This window comes from Anthonomus grandis, chromosome 2, assembly GCF_022605725.1.
Source record: "Anthonomus grandis grandis chromosome 2, icAntGran1.3, whole genome shotgun sequence".
NCBI classification, from domain to species: Eukaryota; Metazoa; Arthropoda; class Insecta; order Coleoptera; family Curculionidae; genus Anthonomus; species Anthonomus grandis.
This window is the reverse complement of record NC_065547.1, coordinates 30474617-30496172: the sequence shown is the minus strand read 5'-3', so window position 1 is coordinate 30496172 and position 21556 is coordinate 30474617. Positions and strand designations below refer to the sequence as shown.

General features: G+C 32.2%; 1 protein-coding gene across 1 annotated transcript; it reads left to right on the top strand.

Moving 5' to 3' along the window:
* The first annotated feature begins 8596 nt into the window (after window positions 1-8596).
* Window positions 8597-15885, top strand: LOC126750344 (THAP domain-containing protein 1-like). Its single transcript, XM_050459921.1, has one exon. The coding sequence runs from the start codon at window positions 9324-9326 to the stop codon at window positions 10029-10031; it is 708 nt and encodes a 235-aa protein (XP_050315878.1). The 5' UTR covers window positions 8597-9323; the 3' UTR covers window positions 10032-15885.
* Window positions 15886-21556: the final 5671 nt, after the last annotated feature.

Below are 21556 nucleotides of genomic sequence, written 5' to 3'. Positions count from 1 at the left end.
ACTCACGCGCGCCAGGTTCAAATAGTTGGGTAACACTTTCAGTGTACCGAGTGACTTTAAGTCCTTCAGACCAGAGAGCCTTATCGGTTTCTCTAAGGCCGTTGGGCTCTGGTAAACCCCGGTGGGGCATGACGGGTCCAACTGTTTCGACAATTCATTCATTCATTCAAGGAGAACTGGCAACAGTATAAATTATTACCTAGTAACCAAAGCAGTTAAAATACCATCACGGTAGATCGGTTATGAATTGTGGTAATATATTTATCCTTTTTTGGTGTGCTACTTTCTCACTTTTGTTTTAGGTGACTTTTAAGCGTTTCACAGAACGATTTTTGTATGGTAAAAAATGTATTAAAAAACTTTTTGTTAAAGTTAAATTTTGTTTAAATAAAGTTTATAGAAATTAAGAAGTTGGTGGATAATTGTGGAACAACATTTTCCACATATGACTTAGATTTCATATGTATACTTCTAACTGCTGCAGCACCTATAAAGAAAAACATTAATTTTCTTCTTTACAACGTTTTTTTTTATTCAGCTATCTATTAATACAAGTAAGCCAAATAGCTAAAGTGGTAAATTAATAGAAGGTTAATAAATTAGGTAAACAAACCATTTGCGCGCGCATTGGTGATTACAGTTTGCAAATTAGACGTTTTGGCGACCGGTAAGGTATGGTAATCGGCAGATGACATAAACCGAATCCAAGCGGTCTATCGGTAATAACCGTTCCTAAATGGTATTAACCAAACACGTCCAAGCGGTTATAGTTATAACCGTGTTGAGATACGTGACGTCACCAATTAGCCCTTTATACGTCATCAATTTGGAACAGTAATTACCCACGTCCGGAGCTGTTTTCTAAACGTCAAATGTCAAAGATATTGAAATAAGTGCGGGAAAAAATAAAAACAAACAACAAATTATTTCCTTTTTAAAGATGACACAAAAGTTATTATGGCTAATAAGTTTTCTTTTTTGATATTTATGCTTAAAAATTAATTACATATAACATTAATGGCGTCTGGGGTATTATTTACAAACAAATAAAATGATAACAGCGACAGCTGACAAGTTACGAAGTTGGTTCAACCAAAGACGTCCAATCGGTACGATTGGTTATGTTATAAAGGGACTGTTATAAAGGGAAGGTCAACCAAGGGCTTAACCGCGGTTAAAACTGATAGATAGCTTGGAATCGGTTATAATCCTTCGAATTCGATCGCGACGAGAAGGGTAATTCTAAATTTCAATCGTAGGCTAACCTCGTTTTATTTGATTTGATTTAGGTTTTTTGGTATATATTTGTTATTTTCCCTAATATTTGACAGAAGGAAATAATTGTCTTTTCTATTGATAAACACTAAGAATTTTCATTTATTTTGTTAATTTTTTTCGCCTCTGTGTTTTTTTATTTAAATCTATGCCTATATTATTTCTTTAAAGTAAAAAAAAATGTTTAAAACCACCACCCTCCCCCATGGGAAATAATAAATGAATTCATGGAAATCATAAAAACTTGTTGTGTTCATCCATTTTTGATTTTAATATGGCAAAATGGGTGCAATCAATAGGACCTATAACACCAGGGGAATTGGATCTGTCCATAAATGTTAATTTATTAATTTGTCTCTTATCTCTTATATTTAGAAAATTAATGAATCGGTCAATAATTTCAGTAATTTTATGGATTCAACAACTTGCAGTAGTTTCGCTGATTCCAAATTTAAAATTTTGTGCAATGCTTCTTTGGTCACAATCAATCTGTGGCTTAAAATTGTGACATACTAAAACAGCTCATTCAGTGTTAACTCTAGTTCCTCTGCCTCTATTTTTAACAGAAGGTTGTGGAAAATAGATTCGAATTAGATCTATTAGTTGTTATGTTTAAGAAAGCGTCTTAATAAAATATTACTAATGATAATATTACTAATATACTATATTTTATATACTAATGAAAACGTATGACTATTGGTAAACAATCAATGAAAAAACAAAAAAGGATGCTGAGACATTATGCAAGTATTAAATAAGGAAGAAGATCTATCGTCTGGTGCATACGATGTACCCAAGCGTGTCCTCTAAAATATAATAACACTTTTAAAAATTTAGATAACCTCTAAATTTTTAAAAGTGTTATTGTTGTTTAAAAATAATAAAAATAAACTAATAAATTTTTTTAAGGCTTACCTTTATCCTTCTCTTCCTCTTCTTCTTTATTTTTGTGTACAAAAATAAAAACCTCCTAAGCTAACATCCAATAAAATGTCAAACTTGTCATTTTGGTTCTTCAAAATAGATCCTATAGGTGTTTACACCGAAAAAAAAAATTATTTACCCTGTTTTGGGAAGCATCAAATGTTAACTATATTAATAATGTAACTAAAAAGTATGTACTTTATGGTTTAGATAACAAAACACAAATGAACTAAACAACATATATATAAAATAAGTTTTATTATTTAAATAGAATTATAACATGGAAAATTAGCAATTTAAGTGAAAAAGAAAGAGAATCTCTACAGGTAAATATTTTAAACAACTCAACTGGAATGGGCAGGGAAGAGGTATAGAAAAAACATAGATGTTTCAAAATTTCTATTTACTGGCAGCTAGTTTCGCGACCTAATGAATACTATACTCCTCAGAGGAAAGCTTTCGAGAACATGGATAATATCCTCCTGCAAAGTCATTTTTTAAGGATATAAATTTAAAGCATTTTAAGATTAATGTATCTTCGTTAATTTTTAAACTACGATGTTTATATAATATGACTTAATTTTTTATGACTTAAGAAAGTTCACGCCAGAGTCCCGAGTTTTTATATAAGTTTATGACTGATCACATACCAAACGTCAGCGTCGTCAACTTCTTTACCCTTATTTAATATATCCTTTGTTGGTAACACTGAAAATGTTCAGAGTAACCAATATCAAAAGGACCCAACCAATATAAAAATGGCGACCACCAGGCAAAGGTCATTTTTGACCATGGTGGCCATGGTCAAAGGTTACATTAGCAGTCCAGGACCCAGGTATATTTATAAGTTCGTGGTACAAACCCATGCGACTGTCGTCAAGAAATATTGATAGCGACTATTGGCAGCAAGGGGTTAATACCACTTAGCACGGAGTTTCGCTGCAGGTTCAAATCCTGGCATGGGCAATATCTACTGTATTTGAATCAAATCATCAACGTCGGCCATTGGAATATTTTTTTAATTAAAAAAAAATTGTCTCCTGCTTCGATTCTTTTCGCCTTCGTTTTCAGGCCACTGTGAGATTTGCACATTTCAAACAAATTTCGCGACGACCGCATCGAATTGGCAGCTTACTAGTTTTTGCAGGGCACTTTTTCTATTCTGTCCACATTTTCGATTTTCCTTGCAGTGAATTGTAAAAATAACACTCGTCTGTAAAAAATGTATAAGGAAGTTGTTTTTGATATCAATATTCATCCTGCAAATAATTAAAAAAAAACGGACTTGTGGACTCTAGCGTACGAAAGCCGTACTACATAATTCTCTAATTTAGTGATCTCTTCGAAGGAAGCGTCTCATAATATAATTACGATCGAACTTCACAGGAAAGTTCGTTTAAATAATTATTTGCTGAGAGCGTCGTTCGAAGAATTACTGCCTCCCCAAAAGTATGTTTTACGGTCGTATCAGTCTTTTCTTTGTTTTTCCGCTACAACTTTAAACTGCTATAAGGTTATGGTTAGAAGTCTTTCAAATACACATATACAGTACTTCCGCGTCATCCTTCACCCAGTCAACATGCGGTCGTTCTTTTCCTTTCCTATCCTTCGGATTCCTTTCTTAAACCAATCATACTGGCAGATTGCCTCGTAGCAGAGCCATTAAACTAGCAAGTCCAAGTACACATACACAGAGTACAAATATACACATAGATGACATAGCCGTATGGCCTGTGATACGTAGTAACAGCCGAGACCAGGGACAGATTTGACAGATTTTGAGTAAAAGTAACTCTTCGAACGAAGCTCTCAGCATATAATTACGATCGAACTTCATACAGGTAAGTTCGTTTGATCGTCAATCAATCAATACGGAGAAGTCTATTTTACTGTGACTGAAAAATAAATCAAAGGCATATTTTAGCGAGTAAGCGGCTTACTCGGTCTCCTTACGATATTTTAAGTGTTACGTCAGTTACGTGATCATATGGTTGCGCTCGAATGACGTCATGTCTAACAGCTGTCAGAGTCTAAATATTAGTAAATATTTGCTATAGGTACCTTTTATCGATATTGCATTAGTTTTGAAGACTTACCTAAACCATCCATTTGTCTACGTTTTCAAAACGTTTCGAGTCCAAATCCGATCTCATACATTTTAAGGATCAGATCTAGATCGTAACAAAATACAAATTAATTTCGCCCTGAAAACTTTTATAAAGGGCAGACATTTGCCCAAGAGGAAATACAATAAATAAAAAAGTTACTGGCGTAAACATAACCTCACTCATATTTTTTCCACAGAAATAAACACAAACTAATCAAAAATCAATTTAAAAAAATATCCGTGCAACCTCACCTTTACGTTCTTCACTGTATTTTTTGCAAATCTGTTCGCTCTTTTGATAATTTATTCTTTTCTACATTTTTATTTGGTTTGGATGTCTTAACTGTCTCATATTCATTAAGTGGCCCTCACATGATCAGTATTACTGACAGTATTTCGAAATACTGACAATAGTACTGATCGTGTGAGGGCAAATACTGATGGACTTTCAGTATACTGATAATACTTTCGGGCGCATACTTTGGCGTAGCCAAAATACTGATAAAAAAAATATTAATCGTCCGAGCGCAGTAAAGTAAAGTAATTCAGTATTTCAAGTGAAGTCATCGAGGCATCATGGAATCGATGCAGCCTCCAGTAGGGTCACCTTCATCCAGCATATCTTCGGAAGAAGAAGAAACAAGAAAATCAATATTAAAGAGGTTTATTGCAGCTTATAAGTCAATGCCAGAGTTGTGGAATATCACATTGAGAGAGTATTCCGATCGAGACAAAAAAAGACGCGGATACGAAGCTTAATTTTCTTCGAAACTTAATTCATTGATCTGTTTCCTATTGTTTCAGCGTTCTGAAAACATGCAACAAAAAGAAGGCACTGATAGAACTGAGAAAGCAACAAAAAGAAAAGCTACTGGAAACCAGGATAACCAAGATAGTCAGCAGCTATTATCCATGGCGCGTGAATATCTAACTAAAGACGATGAATATCCCATTGGAAAAATTTGGGAAGTAAAGTTGAAAAGTCTTATTGACCTACAACAACGAAGGTTGGCGAAGAAATACATAAATGATATTCTTTTCGAGGCGAAACAGGGCACCTTAACTAGCTCTGTCAAAATAAATTGTGACGAAGCAAATTTTGTTGATGTATATTCAAGAGCACCATCAGTTCAAAGTTTATCATGCGCAAGTTGCAACTATAGTTACACTTCAACGCCCATGTTCTCTCCATCAAAGCCATTGGATGAAGCTCACAACGTTAGTCAAAATCGACAATATTTAGAGCTTCAAAATGTATCCCAAAATCATCAACAAGCCCTTCAAACAGAACACACACCACAATCACCAACAGACCTTCCTACTATACAGACATATTTAAGTTCATTTAAATAAATTGTAATAGCTTCTAATGTAAAATAAAATAATAAAAAAACATATTTGTTTTATGTAAAAATAATATTTACTTACTTTGATGTAGTCTGCCAATAATTCAATTATGGCGTTGCAAACCTCCATAACAATTTCCTACAATGGTTGTAGGAGAAATGATAGTGGAAAATTTTAGATCTTCAAACGATCTCCGATTTTTATCCAGTAGCTAAAAATCGTAGCGTCAACGCTATCCTTTCGTTTGCTGATATTGCTTGTCTCATGTTTGTGTCCTGTTTGGTAATAGAAGGCCTTAGAAGATTGAGGAGTTCATTCTACGCATCACTACTCATTCGGAAATAGTTTCGATAATCATCTGGATCCGTGTTATTTATAAAATTTAACAAATTTAAATGAGTGTATTTTTGACGCTGCCCTATCCATTGTTTCATCCAACGTCTCTTTTGCTTCTTGCATTTAAAACTTGTATAGTACAATATAATGGCAACACAAGCTTTTTGTTTATTGCCCATTTTTTTGAAGAAGAGGAATACGAGAAAGAACGATCACAACAAAACTAAATATTGTATAGGTTACTGATAGAAATATTGATAGTGTGAGGAGAATTTGAAAATATTGATGAAATACTGACAATATCAAGTACTGTCAGTATTACAAGTACTGTCAGTATTACTGATCGTGTGAGGGCCGCTTTATTAGTGTTATCACAGCCGAGTAAAGTCGGCTGTGGTGTATATACCACAGAACACAAATACAGGGTGAGTTTTTTAAAGTGTTACAATGCGATATGTCAAAAACGGCTACACATTTTTTTTTGACATTTTGGTGACATTTCAAGTATACCGGGGGGCACTTTTTGTGATATTTTTGACATTTGTCCCTTCACCCCCCTAAGAGGGGTGGAGGGTCACTTCCTTATTTTAAATGGAATGACGTGTTTTTTATTCTTAAATACGAATCTACATAAAATATTAAGTCTGTTTACAAAAAATTTAAAATTGCTCTGCTGGTTACGGAATTATGATCAAAAATGTTTTGATTAAATTTAAAAATAATTCGAATATTTTACCATAATAACAGCCGGTTGCCATGGAAATCCTACTGTTTATTTTACTAGTATGGATGGAAATAAAAATCCTAGTAACAGTAGGATTTCTATGGCAACATAACAAGCAGTGTCACATAAAAATTTTGACGTGTTTGTGTAAAAAAATTTTTTTTAAATTTTGACATGTTGTGACAAGTAAATTGTGTTTAAAAAGAAAAAAATGGAAGCGAATTTCAGTGTAGAAGTAGATATGTTGTTAATTTTGGGGGAGTGCAGAAAAAATTATAGGGAGGCTGCAGTAGTGTGGGCCGAGAGGTTTCCGGATATTCCAAAATCTCATATGGCCTTTAAGAGACTGGAGACCAGAAGTCGTATGACTGGTAGTCTAAAAAGTAAACGACGAAATCGGATTAAAACGCAAACAGATGAAAATAAGGCAGTTGCTGTATTAGGAGCAGTAGCTATTGATCCTCAAATCAGTACCAGGCGGCTTGCTTTAGATGCTGGAATTAGTCAATCATCAATTATAACAATTCTGCACCGGTACAAGTTTCATCCTTACCACATTACACTTCATCAAGAGCTTTACGGACATGATTTTGAGAATCGCATTAATTTTTGCACTTGGATTTCAACAAAAATGCGTGAAAATAACCATTTTTTGAGAAACGTTATTTTTTCTGATGAGGCTTCTTTTAATAATTGCGGGCAGGTAAGATTTAACTTATTTAAATTAGAACATATTCAAGTTTTGGTTGTTTGTTTTTCTAAAAGGTAAACAGGCACAACATGCATTACTGGGCAGCAAATAATCCTCACTGGATGAGAACTGTACCAAATCAACATCCCTGGTCTGTGAACGTATGGTGTGGTATTTTCGAGGATAGAGTTATTGGTCCGCATTTTTTCCAAGGTCATTTAAATGGATAGGTCTACACAGATTTTTTAAGAAATCAGTTACCTCGTCTACTAAACTTAAATTTAAATTCTAACGTATGGTTTCAGCAAGACAGAGCTCCACCCCATTATGCCATACAGGCCCGTACTTATTTAAATGAGATTTTTGAAAACAGGTGGATTGGTCGAGGTGGTCCTGTCAACTGACCTGCTCGTTCGCCAGATTTGACCCCCCTTGACTTTTTTTTATGGGGATTTATAAAAGACAAAGTAATGGCTAGTGCACCTACAACTCCAGAGGACATGAAGAACAGTATTCGTTTTGCTTGTTCATTAGTGACACCAGCAATGTTACAGCGGGTACGAAACTCATGTCAAGAAAGGATAAGAAAGTGTTTGGAAGTCGAAGGCGGTCACTTCGAACAGCTCCTTAGGCATAATACATAGACGATAAATAGTTAAAAAGTAGGAAATAATTTGTTTTTATTGTAGTAGAATATTCGAATTATTTTTAAATTTAATCAAAACATTTTTGATCATAATTCCGTAACCAGCAGAGCAAAAATTTTTTGTAAACAGACTTCATATTTTATGTAGATTCGTATTTAAGAATAAAAAACACGTCATTCCATTTAAAATAAGGAAGTGACCCTCCCCCCCTCTTAGGGGGGTGAAGGGACAAATGTCAAAAATATCACAAAAAGTGCCCCCCGGTATACTTGAAATGTCACCAAAATGTCAAAAAAAAATGTGCAGCCGTTTTTGACATATCGCATTGTAACACTTTAAAAAACTCACCCTGTATATACTATAACCGATTTTAGGCGAATAACCAAAGCGTTTTGGTTTTTACCAATTTCCGATTGGTATTTACAAAAAAGTTTAGCTTTTAAAAAGTGACGTCATCAATCTACTGTCAAAGTTGTTACCAACATTAGCGATAAATACCCACCTGCCTAGTTTGGTTATTTGAAATACCAAAACATCAAAACAAAAATAATAAAAATATTAAAAATAAAGTCTGAATTTATATACGTTGTACTACATTAAGTTCTGTTGAAGGCACTTTGTTAGAAGAGATATATCTCTCCTTCAAAGCAAGAATTATTTCTTGCGTTTCGGAATAAAGTGACTGCCGTAAATATTTTAGAGAGAAATTTTCATGAAAAAAAAATCGACAGCCAGTAAGCACACGCCGGAAACACTGGTTAAACCAAAAGGTTTACACAAAAACGAGTTGCGACTTCAATGTAGTTGTTTGGCGTGTAGAAAGCAAGTATAACGGCGGTAATTACCAATAAATTGTGTTATAAAAACAGTGATAAATGGTTATATAATTATATTATTATATTATAAGACAAACACCTTGTTTCTAAAGGGAAACGGGTTGTGCCGGCTGTCTTCTTAAGTGGGTCATCCTGCTATTTATTGATTTTCAAGTTTATTTTACATATCACTTTTAAGATTTTTGTGTTGTGCTCTTATCTGTGTGATTTGGGATTTTATGTGAATATCTTGTGTTCCACTAAAACTAGAAACTTATGCCTAAGAGCCAAGGTTAATGCTTTATTCACATAAAAAAAAAATAGGTTTTGTTTTATTTACAAACATATTTGTAGGAAATCTGGTAAGGAATACCCATAGTATTAGTAAGTATTGGTAAATCTATTAGCTTTATTTATATATAGGAATTTATTGAGGAATTTTTTTGCCTTTTGAAACATGCCAAGTCCCTGCTGTGTTCCCGGATGTAAATCTAATTACAAAAGTAGTTTAAGAGCAGGGGAGGCAAGTATTTCTGTTTTTGGCTTCCCCAAAGATGAACACCTTAAAATGAAATGGCTAAAAGCCATACCTAGAGATAAGTGGGCTCCTACTCAGTATTCTGTGGTTTGTGCCAAGCATTTTGACCCGAATGATATTATCTGTGAAGATAATTATCTTTTACCTGATGGCACACTTACTAAGATTAAAATTAAAGCAAGATTAGTTTGCTCAGCAGTACCTCAAATCTTTCCAAATTTACCTGCAGATTTAACAAAAACAGTGCCTCTTCCTAAAAAAAGTCCAGATGAAAGAAATAGTGAACAACAAAAATGTAATGAACTTTCCAATGAAGCCTTTGAGCAACTTGATTACATAACAAATTTTCAAGATCTTATAAGTAATTATTCCCAAAAAATTGTAATATCTGACCTGTGGAATGTAAAAATTGTTGGGGATACAAAACTATATTTCTATACTTTAAACTTGAATGATCCTTGTATAACTATTATTAATCAAATATCAATAGATAGCGACCTACATGTGAAAGTCTTTTTAAAAAACAATGAGTTGTCCCAAAATAACCTAAAATGGATTTTACCTTTCGAATTAAAATTAAGTAGGTGGTCTCAACTCGAGAATCTATTAACTAGGTATGTCTTGTGATTATTGTGAGCTTAATAAACCATACTCTTCATCTCTAGAGAAGTTTCATGATTTCATTAAGCAAAGTTCAGATTTCTTAAAACAGGCATTAAATTTATTGGAAAGTTCTGATTCACACAACTTAGAGGATGAAAAAGATAGTGACATTTGTAATCAAGTAATACTTTTAATAGACCAAATAACTTTACTAATTTTAAAGCAAAAATGTTATTGCCCATCAACTATAATAATGTCTTTTATGTTATATATAAATTATATCCCCTTGCGCATATGAATTGCTTAGAGATTATTTTAATTTACCCATAAAGAGATACCTACAGTATCTTTCTTCTAGCTTTGATGTGCCACCAAATTCTGACTTAAATAAAACTAATGATAATGATAACACCACTAATTATTTAAACATTGTATCCACTCCTTTAGCACTGACTGAGAAAGTTGTTAATTTATTAGAAAGAAAGAAAGAAAATGTGCTATATTACGTAAGAATAATCTTGTGTACAAGCTAAAAAACAAAACAAAAATACAATTTTGAAAAATTGACAAAACAATGAACAAATTTAAACACAAGAAGACAAAACTTTTTGAACATACTTGAATTAAAGGTAACTAAATAAAACAATCAATTACTAAATAAAGGTAAACTTGTTGACAAAACTAGAGAAGAAAAAAGAAAAAAAAAACTTTCCAACATGTCCAAGGTTAAAACCTATCATTAAAAAAGTCATCCAGGTTATAATATGCCTTAGCCAATAAAAGCGACTTTAATTCTCTTTTAAATTTCTTAACATCCGATATATGTCTAACACATAGAGGAACATGATTATAATATTTTTTACTTATGTAAATTAATGAGTTTTTGGTAAGGGAAGACGTAGGAATAGATAGGGGAACATCATTTAGACGATGAGTCAAATGGCCAGTGTCAGAGGGTAGTTTGGGAATTTTGTGAATAAGAGCAGCTGTTTCTAAAATAAAGAGTGAAAAAAGAGTTAGGATTTTTTCAGAAATGAAGAGGGGTTTGCAAGAATCTTAGCAGAACACAGGTATCTAACTGCTTTTTTTTGAATAACAAAGACAATGTTAAGCAGTGGCGAAGCGTGAACTTTTTTTTCGGGTAGACAAACAATAAAAATCACTAATTAGAAAAAAAATGTGTATTCCATATTATTCACTTTAGTGAAATAGGAAATAAAAGCGCATGAAAGATTAACTTAAAGAGAAAAATTATGCAGTGATATAAAAAAGAAAAAATAATAATAGATAGCATAAAAATAAATACTACTTACAAAAAAACACAACATATATTATAAATATTACATGTATATACTTTACATAAATATTCATATTGCTTTATAAAGAAGTTCAATACGACGCGATTTGCTCATAGCAAAATTGTCAATGACTTTTTCTTTAAATTGTGGGTGTCGATTGTAATCTCCAACGATATCTTTTTCTATAGGTAGCGTGGATAACACAACCGTTCGTTCTTCATCGAGTTTCTCAAATATGTTTTTATTCGTTTTAAGGTACTCATAGATCTTTCTGAGGAGGCACTGGTCACTGGTATAGTAAAAATTAGCCTCAATAATTTTATACTTTCAGAAAAAACATCATTTAAATCATTATCATAAATATAATTAAATAATTGTAATGGTTCTAAATATTGTTTAATATCACAAGCATATATAACTGATAGTTTATTTTCTAATTTTAATAAATTAAAAATTTTTGGATAGGTACTATCCAATTTTTGGTAAAGGTACTTTGGGGATTGTTTTAAATAATCGGGATATTTTTCCCTATCAAAAAGATTTATAAATGATAATTTGTGACTGTCGCTAAATCGTTCCTGCAATTGAACAATAATTGTATCAATTACCTCAAACGCAACTCTTTTAAAATTCATCTTAATATTCTGAGAAATCGCGTCACCTAAAAATTCGTCACATTGGTCTACACAAGAAGCAATAGTTTCATCTTTACGTAAGTCAGATATATTTTTAATTGTTTGTTCTACTTCTTTGAAACAAATTGCAGGATTTGACAGTATTTTTGATTGCAAAATTGAGTATAAATGATTTGAAAACACGAAAATTTTATAAAAAAGACATAACATAAGAACAAATTTAGGTTGTTTTAATATTTTGATTAAACCTATAGCCAAATTAGTACTTTCTGGATCGAATTTATCAGAATCTTCTATGAATTTCATAATTTTTAATAGAGTGTGATAGTTTCGAAAAATAGAGAATACTGACCGAGAATGGAAATTCCATCTTGTGTCAGACCCACTTGGAATACTAAAACCTGATTTTCTTAATTCATCTGCTCGTAAAGGAGATCTTCCAAAAAAAGTTTTAAAACTACTTAAATTACAAATAAACAGTTTAACATTAGTAATTCGCTTGGAACAATGTAAAAGAACTAAATTTAGTTGGTGAGCATGACAGTGTATAAACAGTGCTTGTGGACAGATTTTGTTATTATAGTTTGTACGCCACCCTTCGTTCCTGACATGACACTAGCCCCGTCATAAGTTTGGAATACAAGTTTTTTTTTGACTTGGCATAATTTTAACACTTCCAATATTTTACTACTAAGACCTACGGCCCTTATCACCAGATACATCATAAAATCCAAGAAATCTTTCTACTATCTCATTTTTACAGACATACCTCAAAATAACACTAAATTGCGCACAACACGAAATGTCTGTAGTTTCGTTAGCTTGAACAGAAACAAATTCGGTGTTTTTTAATTCTTCTAAAATTATTTCCTGAACTACACATGTGATAGATTCAACAAGATCATTCTGGATGTCACTCGATGTCCCTCTAAAAACCGAACTGCTTTCTAAGTGATCCTTAATGGCAGGTTCCTCCATAGCTAGTAGCTGCAATATCTCCAAATGATTTCCTAAAATATTTATATTCAATGCTAACATTTTAGCAATTAAGTTACAATAACCTACCTTTATTTCTTGACTCTCCAGTCTCATCATGGCTTCTAAATGCAAGTTCTTGCTTCGCCAAAAAACATACAACGTCAATTAATCGGCCTACTATCTGTCTATTTTTTTTCACTTTCTCATTGTGTCGGAGAGCATTAATTTTTCGCGCCTCAATTAGAGTGTGATCAATGCGGACTTTTCCCAACATGCAAAAAAATTCATTACATGAAATGTGTTTTTTCGAGGTAGCATGTTTGTTCGCTTTCTGAACAAAATTTTTGATAACATTGATCCCATCTTTTGCCCAAGCTTCTTCTCCGCCAAATAAAACACAGGGAAAGCAGTACAAAGCATTCAAATTGACACTTCCCGTCAACCAGCTGAACGACTCGTACCAGGTTTTTTGGAATTTCCGGATAGTTTTGCCGTCTTTTTGTGAAATATTAAGATCAGGTCGTTTTTGAGAATTTTTTAAATTAAGTTTTTCTTCTAATGATAAAGAAGAAAAGTTTTGTTCTTTAATGTATGTAATTGGATCCATTATTTTAAAATTAAATAAGACAAATAAAAACAAAACTCAAATACAATTACCAATATCAAACAGTCATTCATTAATAACCACTAAAATTAAAATATCCACTAAAAAAACGTTTTTTATACACCCAAAAATAAAAATACTACTAAATATTAAATTACTAGAGCACGCGCCCGCACCAAATGCCAAATGCAGATTCATCAAAACAAAACAAAACTGAAGATGTATTGCGGCCGACCAGATCAAGTGTGTTTATAAACAATAACCCCTCAACAGCATAATAAAATAGCTGGTCGACTTCCATAGACAAAAGCTCGAATGTCTTTCCCGCGAGTAAATTTCGCAGACGTAATAGGCTGAATGCGTTGCGACCGGACCTCTGTCGCCTGCTTGATGCGTATTTGGTTCGATTAGATGCTAAGACAAATATCAATGTGTCTTCCTGGGGCTCGGTGTCAGCCCTGCGTAGTAGCCCCTTATTGGTTAAACCCCAAAAAGGCAAGCCATACCGAATATGAGATTCAATAAGTGAAAAGTACACTGAACGTGCAACCACCCCTCCCAGCTCTTGTTTTGCCATTCTTACTGCAAAACATCCAGAAGATAATTTCCCAGCTAAATGTAAAATATGATCTTCAAACCGAAGGCGACCATCAATGGTAATTCCTAGGAACTTGCAGCACTCTTTATTCTGCAAGAGGGAATTTTCGTCAAACATCAGACCCTGAACATCGCACTTAAACCCCATAATAGACGTCTTACTTACATTAAACACGAGCCTGTTGGAAGCACACCACCCTGATAAAATCTGAAGGTCTTCAAGGATACAAGTCTTAATATAATCAGAATTTTTATGGCTCCATAGAATGGTGTTATCATCAGCAAACTAAACCACCTTGCCCTGCAGTTTCAATGAACTCAAGTCATCCACATACAGTAAAAATAACAGTGGTCCCAACACTGAACCCTGGGGAACGCCGCATTTTAGGGATCTAGAAGCAGACAAACGCCCAGACACTGTAACCTTCTGAATACGATTTGATAGATAGGACTCAAGTCATCGCATAGACACATAGATGCTCTCCAAAAAGCTAAAAACAGCATCATGAGTCCCTTTACCGGCTTGAAATCCAAACTGATTTGCAGACAAAATGCCATTATGATGTAAAAAAGACAAAATTCTGCTTTTTGCAAGTGTTTCAACTATCTTAGAGAGGATAGACAAAATAGAAATGAGACGGAAATTACAAGGCTGATCCAAATCTCCACCCTTATGAAGAGGGCTAACCACTGCCTCCTTTAAACATGAAGGAAAAATGCCAATATGTAAAGAATTGTTCATGGCAGAAACTAAAGCATTTAAGGATGAATCAGGCAAAAAGAGTAACAACCTCGAAGATATCCCATCAGCTCCAGATGATTTATGGTTTTTTAGGAGTTTGATTTCATTTTTTACTTCAGTAAGATCGACAGGATGAAAGAAAAATGAATGCTCAACCGACACTTGTTAAAGATAGTGTAAGGGATCAATGTTACTATGAATGCCCTTGAGCAAGATATTAGGTCTTAACTCCGGTTCAGATACTTTTCTATGGCAATGTCTAAAATCATTAATAATCGACCAATAACTAAAAAATGATATAACTAAAAGACTAGACTATAGGGGAAAAGCATTATTGGTGTTGCTTCAAACACCGAACATAAACTAGAATAGAAGGATCACTCTAAGCGCCGCCCAAAATGTTGCCTGTCTCACTCGCTTTCTGATGCTACTCTTTTTTGCTGCCCGGTGGCGACTGCGTTATACAGGGGCGTCTTCAATATTAGAACTATAATAGCGTTGTGCGGAAATTTTGTACGATTTGATATGTTGCGTAGATGGCTGCAGGAGTAAAAGGGAATATACATTTTTTTAAAATAAAAATGGATTAGTTCACAGAAAAAAATACACGCTTTTCTTCAGTATTTCTTAAATATCTCGGAAAATTGAGATCTTACAAAAAAAATCTAATAAACCAAAGTTGGTTTAAAAATAAAAGATTGGCTTTATAGGCTCTATAAAGCCAATATGGCTCTATAGGCGCCGAGATACAACTGTGTGAACATAACCCCCCCTGTTTTTAGATAACAAAATATAATGACGTAAAATAATAACTTGAAATAATTTTAACAAATCACGTTTCTTAGACAAATATCTAGCACGTTTTTTCAAGCATGTACTATCAAAAACTTTAAAAATAAACTTGACAGTCATTAGCATAAAAATTAAAAAAGTTAGGAATAAAATAAAAATAATTGCAGTTTTAAAAAAATTTATCATAAAAAATTATGTATTTATTTCAAAAATTAAAGCGTAGATTTCTACAATGGACTATATATAGGTACCAATAATATGTTTAAAAAGTATCAGCGATTTAGAGTACATATTTTTTTAAATCGTGATTTTAATCTAAAAAAATGCAAAATTTTTGGTAATATTCTGTTATTAGTGGTGGTTTTTAATAGTGAAAGCTATCCGATTTATTATTAGTTGCATTGCAATCATTTGAATGATATAAATTTTAGCCACTTATACCGTCTAACCATACTAAAACTGCATTTTTTTCGTCATTAAGGTGGTTTTTAAGGGTTTAAGTTTCAAAATATTGATGGGTACTACTAATCCCCAATGTAAAACTATATTTATTTTGCATATTTATATGAATTCTAGGTTGTAAAAGACCTATTTTTGTTTTATTTTAATTTTAGTGGTTTGTTCTTTCATCCCCTATTTTAAAAGCAAATAATTAGGCATTTAATAAGTTTTTTTTATTTAACTGCCTTTTTATATTTCACTGTTACCGAGTTCCATATGCTGAGTGTTGTTATCACATTATTATGTAAATTTAATTAAATATTTAAAAAATGGCTATATTAACGAAGTTATTATTAATTAAGTGTATGTAATCTTGGTCAGTTGAGAAAAGAGCATGAAAGGAACATAAAGCTAAGATTTAATTGTGTACATTCTAATAAACTTAATTTTAAAGCTATCTACCAAGTGTTTTTCTTACAGTTATTTGTTCAAAAGAGATACTTAATAATATTCTTTCAATTTCATTTTAACAATAATACAAAGTGCCTTTAATTTCAAAAAATTCCATATATTACACGCTGCCCGCCGCGATGTACGAAAATATTCCTTATTAAAAACGTTTCAAACACCCCCCGTATCGTAAAGGATTGCCGTCGAAACTAAATAATGATTTACGACCGCGTAAAAAAAGTCGGCACTGTTTAGAAGTCCCTACTTCAAACGGCCGCAAGAGAGTGAACCTACTGTCTTGTTCTTTATACTGTGCTTCAAATAACAATTCATTAGCATCTTAGCATTTATGATTTGTTCATCTTTTGGAAATTTTTCTGAAATTGTTGCTTTTAGCCAACATAAAGATTTTTGCCACCTTTGATTTTGTGCATATATTTAAAAATATAATTAATAATAGGCAGAAGTTAAAAAACCTTGATAAAACATTTGTGTTTCCTGATTTTGACAATTTCTGAACTGTAAAATTTGCTAAATTTGCCTACGTAAAAGATGTATATGACAGGAAAAAAAAACATGGTAATTAAAAAAGAATTTAAACTTAATTATAAAACAGCATTTCCAAATATTTTAAAAGTTCAAAAAGTTGATCTTGCAGATAATATTTGTCATTATTCAACTATTTCAACCTTAAAAGAATTTGGCTTTAACGAACTGCTGACTTTTTATAAATTCAGGCAAAAAAATCAGTCATTGGTGTGATATAAAAATATCTTTTATTAACAAAAATGTCAAAAGGTAATCGATTGGCATAGCGGTTTTAAGAATTAACAATAAAGATTTAGCCATTAGGCAGTAACAAATAAAATATCCTGACAAATTTTAAAATACATGATATTATTTAAAAGCTTTGAGCACAGTTTAAAAATTAAAAAAAAAATTACATATCACAAGATTACTACAGACTGACTTATCACAGCTTACCACTCCTGATCAAATCTTTTAGTTTCTTTTTAAAACAGAGACAGCTTAATGTTTTAAGATTCTCAGGTATTTTGTTATATAAACTAACTGCCTGATATTTAAAACACGACTTGAAAAACTCAGTATTATGCCTGGGAATCTTCAAACTATTTTTCCCCTGATATTTACTTCATGGGATTCATCACAAAACTTAAAAAATTTTGCTAAATAATTTGGTTTAACTGAGAATGTGATTTTAATGCACTATGGAACCAATATGCACTAATTGCCATTGCTTTATGTTGGTTTTGAAAAGCTTCACAACATGCTGACTGATATGCTCTCTAAGAGGTACACATTTGGCATAGCTGTTTTGAATTTTTTGTAATTTAAATTGATTACATAATATATTCTGTGAGATATGGTCCATAGACAGTGTCTAGGTAATTAGGAAATGAAAGAATTAGAGATTCTGTACATTAACACTGCCATCCTAAGAAAGAAGGTCGTATCTGCACTTTTTATATTTTTACATGAGGGTGATTTTTATAAAAATATAAATATAATATATAAAATGAAATAGGTACTTAAGAAGTATAATTTTTTTAAATTATGTGGAATATGTTTAAAAACTTACAGTTAGGATAAGTTGGATACGCCATTTCTTCTAGATAATTTTAGTTATAATTACTAAGAAAAACAATCATATCTGTCAAAATATTTTATTAGGCCTTTAAAAATAACATTTTATTACAAAAAAAATATTATTCTTTAAAACATACCTAGTATTTTCTTTAATTTGAGTCAATTGAGCTACTTCTGTTTCAGCTTCTACGAGATTTTCCCAGAATGGTAAACGATTTTCTGGAATCAACCCTTGAATTTTAGTTAAAATGTTACTTTTTCTTTCTTTGGATATACCTACCCCTCTCACAAATTTTTTGATTAGGGTCAGGTAAGGGCCCTGTTTCATATTTGGCTAATAGGTAATTCAAGGACTGAAAATCTTCTGAAAAAATGTTTTATAATTCAAAGATCTTTTTCCTCTTTGGAACTGAACAAAAACCATATCTTGTAAATAATTATTAGGTTAATTTTCTTTAGTTTATATTGGGAGGTTAAATCCGTAAAAGTATAAAAATTGTTTATATTCATTTCTTTGACAACTATCTTTTTTGAATTGGCTAAAGTAAATTGAAATCTGAAAAAAAAAACTGAAATCTTTGAAATCATACACTTTTTTTTTCTTTTTAAGGCTAATTCAACTTGATGATGAAAAGCATCACTAGACATAAAAGTGTGCCCAGGCTGAAAATATTTCAAATTCAAAGTTTTTAGGTTGATTTCGTTCGAATTAATTATATATGTTAAAAAAGAAAATAATCCCCAGTTTTTATTTTGGGCCGCACAGTTGTCCAGCCATGTGGTCACATTTGGAGCATCTCTCACGGATAATAAAAAATTATAAAAAGTTGAAATAATGTCGTCTCTGGATCTTCCCGATACACCTTCATGCCAAACAAAGGCAAACGGTTTTCCCTATTGGCACAAATGTTTCGTTGAATGCAATAACTCTCGGCATAAACATAATTTCTTTAAACATTTCGCATCTAGGAAGCATAATAACCTGTAACAGTAAAAAAAATAATTATTTAATTTTAGATATTTAATTTTTAATTGAAAGGTACCTTCTGGAGGTCAGCTGAAAAGTATAAACCATCTTTCGCAGCACTATCCTGTTTATACTCCTCCCTTGCTTTCCAATATGCATCTTGATATTTTTTGAATGATGTTTGAGATATTTTCTTTTTCATGTTTGGTCGAGATATAATGTAATATAAATGATTCACAGTCAAAACACTCCTCATGACCTAAATTTGAAAACGATATATTCATTTTGGCAACAACTTTTCTATACATTTCATAAGAAATTTTAGCATTAAGCTTCAATAAAAAATCTTGATGTATTGCCCTTATTGTAATATCGCTTGGCAAGTATCTTCGTAGTGGAGCGTGCTCCCGTCTGTAATGCGAAATTGTGGGTTGAAAGCTTTCAACGTGTTGTTCAATCAATGTTTCATCAAATGTATTTTCTTTTTGTTTTTTTACCTCTATTATCTGGTTTTGGAGCAATAGATGTCCTTTCATTTATTAAAGTAACATTTTTCTAAGAACATGGTCATTTTTTAGTTCATACCCTAATGTTGCCAAAACAAATTTTTTGCAAACTTTTTGATTGCAGCTATTCTCATCAGGTAAATTATACTGAACAGATCTATTTCTTCGGGATCCTTCACCAGCTAAAATGATTGATCTTCTTTTAACACCAGTGGTGCTAGTTTTATGCGATATAAAGGCTCGCCTTTCTTTTTCCTCCAAGTCACAATATTCCTGATTAATCTGATTATACTGTTGCATACCGATTTTTGTAATACATTTCTTTGTACACTTTTCACCAGAGTTTTCTTTTACCAGATAAATATTTTTGTTTTCTCATGTTAAGTCTATTTTTTTTTCGTGTTGCAGGAGAAGTATCATACTTTTTCCGTTTCCTTATTGTACCTTTTTTTTGTATAAACAGCACCATCCAAATTTTTTGAAACTTCTTTAATCATAGAATCTAGCATTTTTTTAATTTCTTTTGGAGTGTCTCTTTCTTTTAACTCGAAAAATTCATCCATTATCCCAAAGATGCTGGTCATACACTTTTATAAAAGGTAAAAAACACGAAATCTACAGCATCACCAATACATTTAATCAAATTACGAAGGTTACATGTTTCCCTCGACTAGAGCATCATCAGACCTAAACAATAATTAAAATTATGTAACCCGAGAAAAGGAGAATTCAACAAAAACTTACCATAACATACACAAAACACCTGACATACAAGTAAACAAAGCTTACAATAAAGTGGCACTATCTATCTACAAAGAACTCAACTAAACAATCAAATCACTTTATACATTTTAGAAATCTAACCATCATTTAAGAGTCTAGAACTACTTAAGGTTATGTTTGAACCCCATGAACCCTAAAACACCTCTATTATATGGGTTGCCAAAAGTCCATAAAACTAGCATGCCAATTAGACCTGTGGTTTCTTTTGTTGACTCCCCTTGTTACCAGTTATCATCTTGGCTTAACAACGTTCTTAGAAATGTCTCGAACTTCAAAGCGCCATATTCTGTAAAAAATTCAGTGAATTTTTTTGCCAAAAGCATTCAGAATGTTCACGTTCCAGATACAGCCCAGCTTATATCGCTAGACGTGAAAAACTTATTTCCAAGCATTCCACCCGCTGATTGTCTGGTCTTAGTCAAAGATCTTCTTGAGAACTTGATTCACTCTTGGTGGAAAATCTACTTTTGCTCCTTTCTACTGTGTTAGATCAAAATTTCTTCCAATTTAACAACCGTTTTTTCAAACAAAAAGAAGGACTAGCAATGGGCTCTTGTTTATCGCCATTTCTTAGTGAAGTATTTCTTAGTAACTTAGAAACAAAAATAATGAGCAGTAATTTTAAAAATAGCAAAAAAAAAAAACATTTTTTAGTGAAGTATTTCTTAGTAACTTAGAAACAAAAATAATGAGCAGTAATTTTAAAAATAACATCATCTTTTATAAACGGTATGTGGATGATATATGTTTGATTTGGAATGGAAGTGAGATAGAGCTTACAAATTTCCATAATTATGTCAACTCTAAAATTGAGTTCACAATCGAACGGGAACAGAACAACACCTTACCATTCTTAGATTTATTACTTAAGAGGGAAAGAAATAAGATATCCTTTGAAATATTTCGTAAACAAGCAAGAACAGATAATATTATACAATATAATTCAACATCACCATCCTCACATAAATTTGCTGCTTTCCATTCTTTATTTTACAGACTTTTTAACATCGCACTTTCTCGTGAAGCTTTTAAAAATGAATGCCTTACCATTAAACAACTAGCAGTCAGTAACTTTTTCCCTCTTAAACCTATATATAAAATGTATTTTCAGTATGTGAACAAGTATAAATTATCATTTAATTTTATCA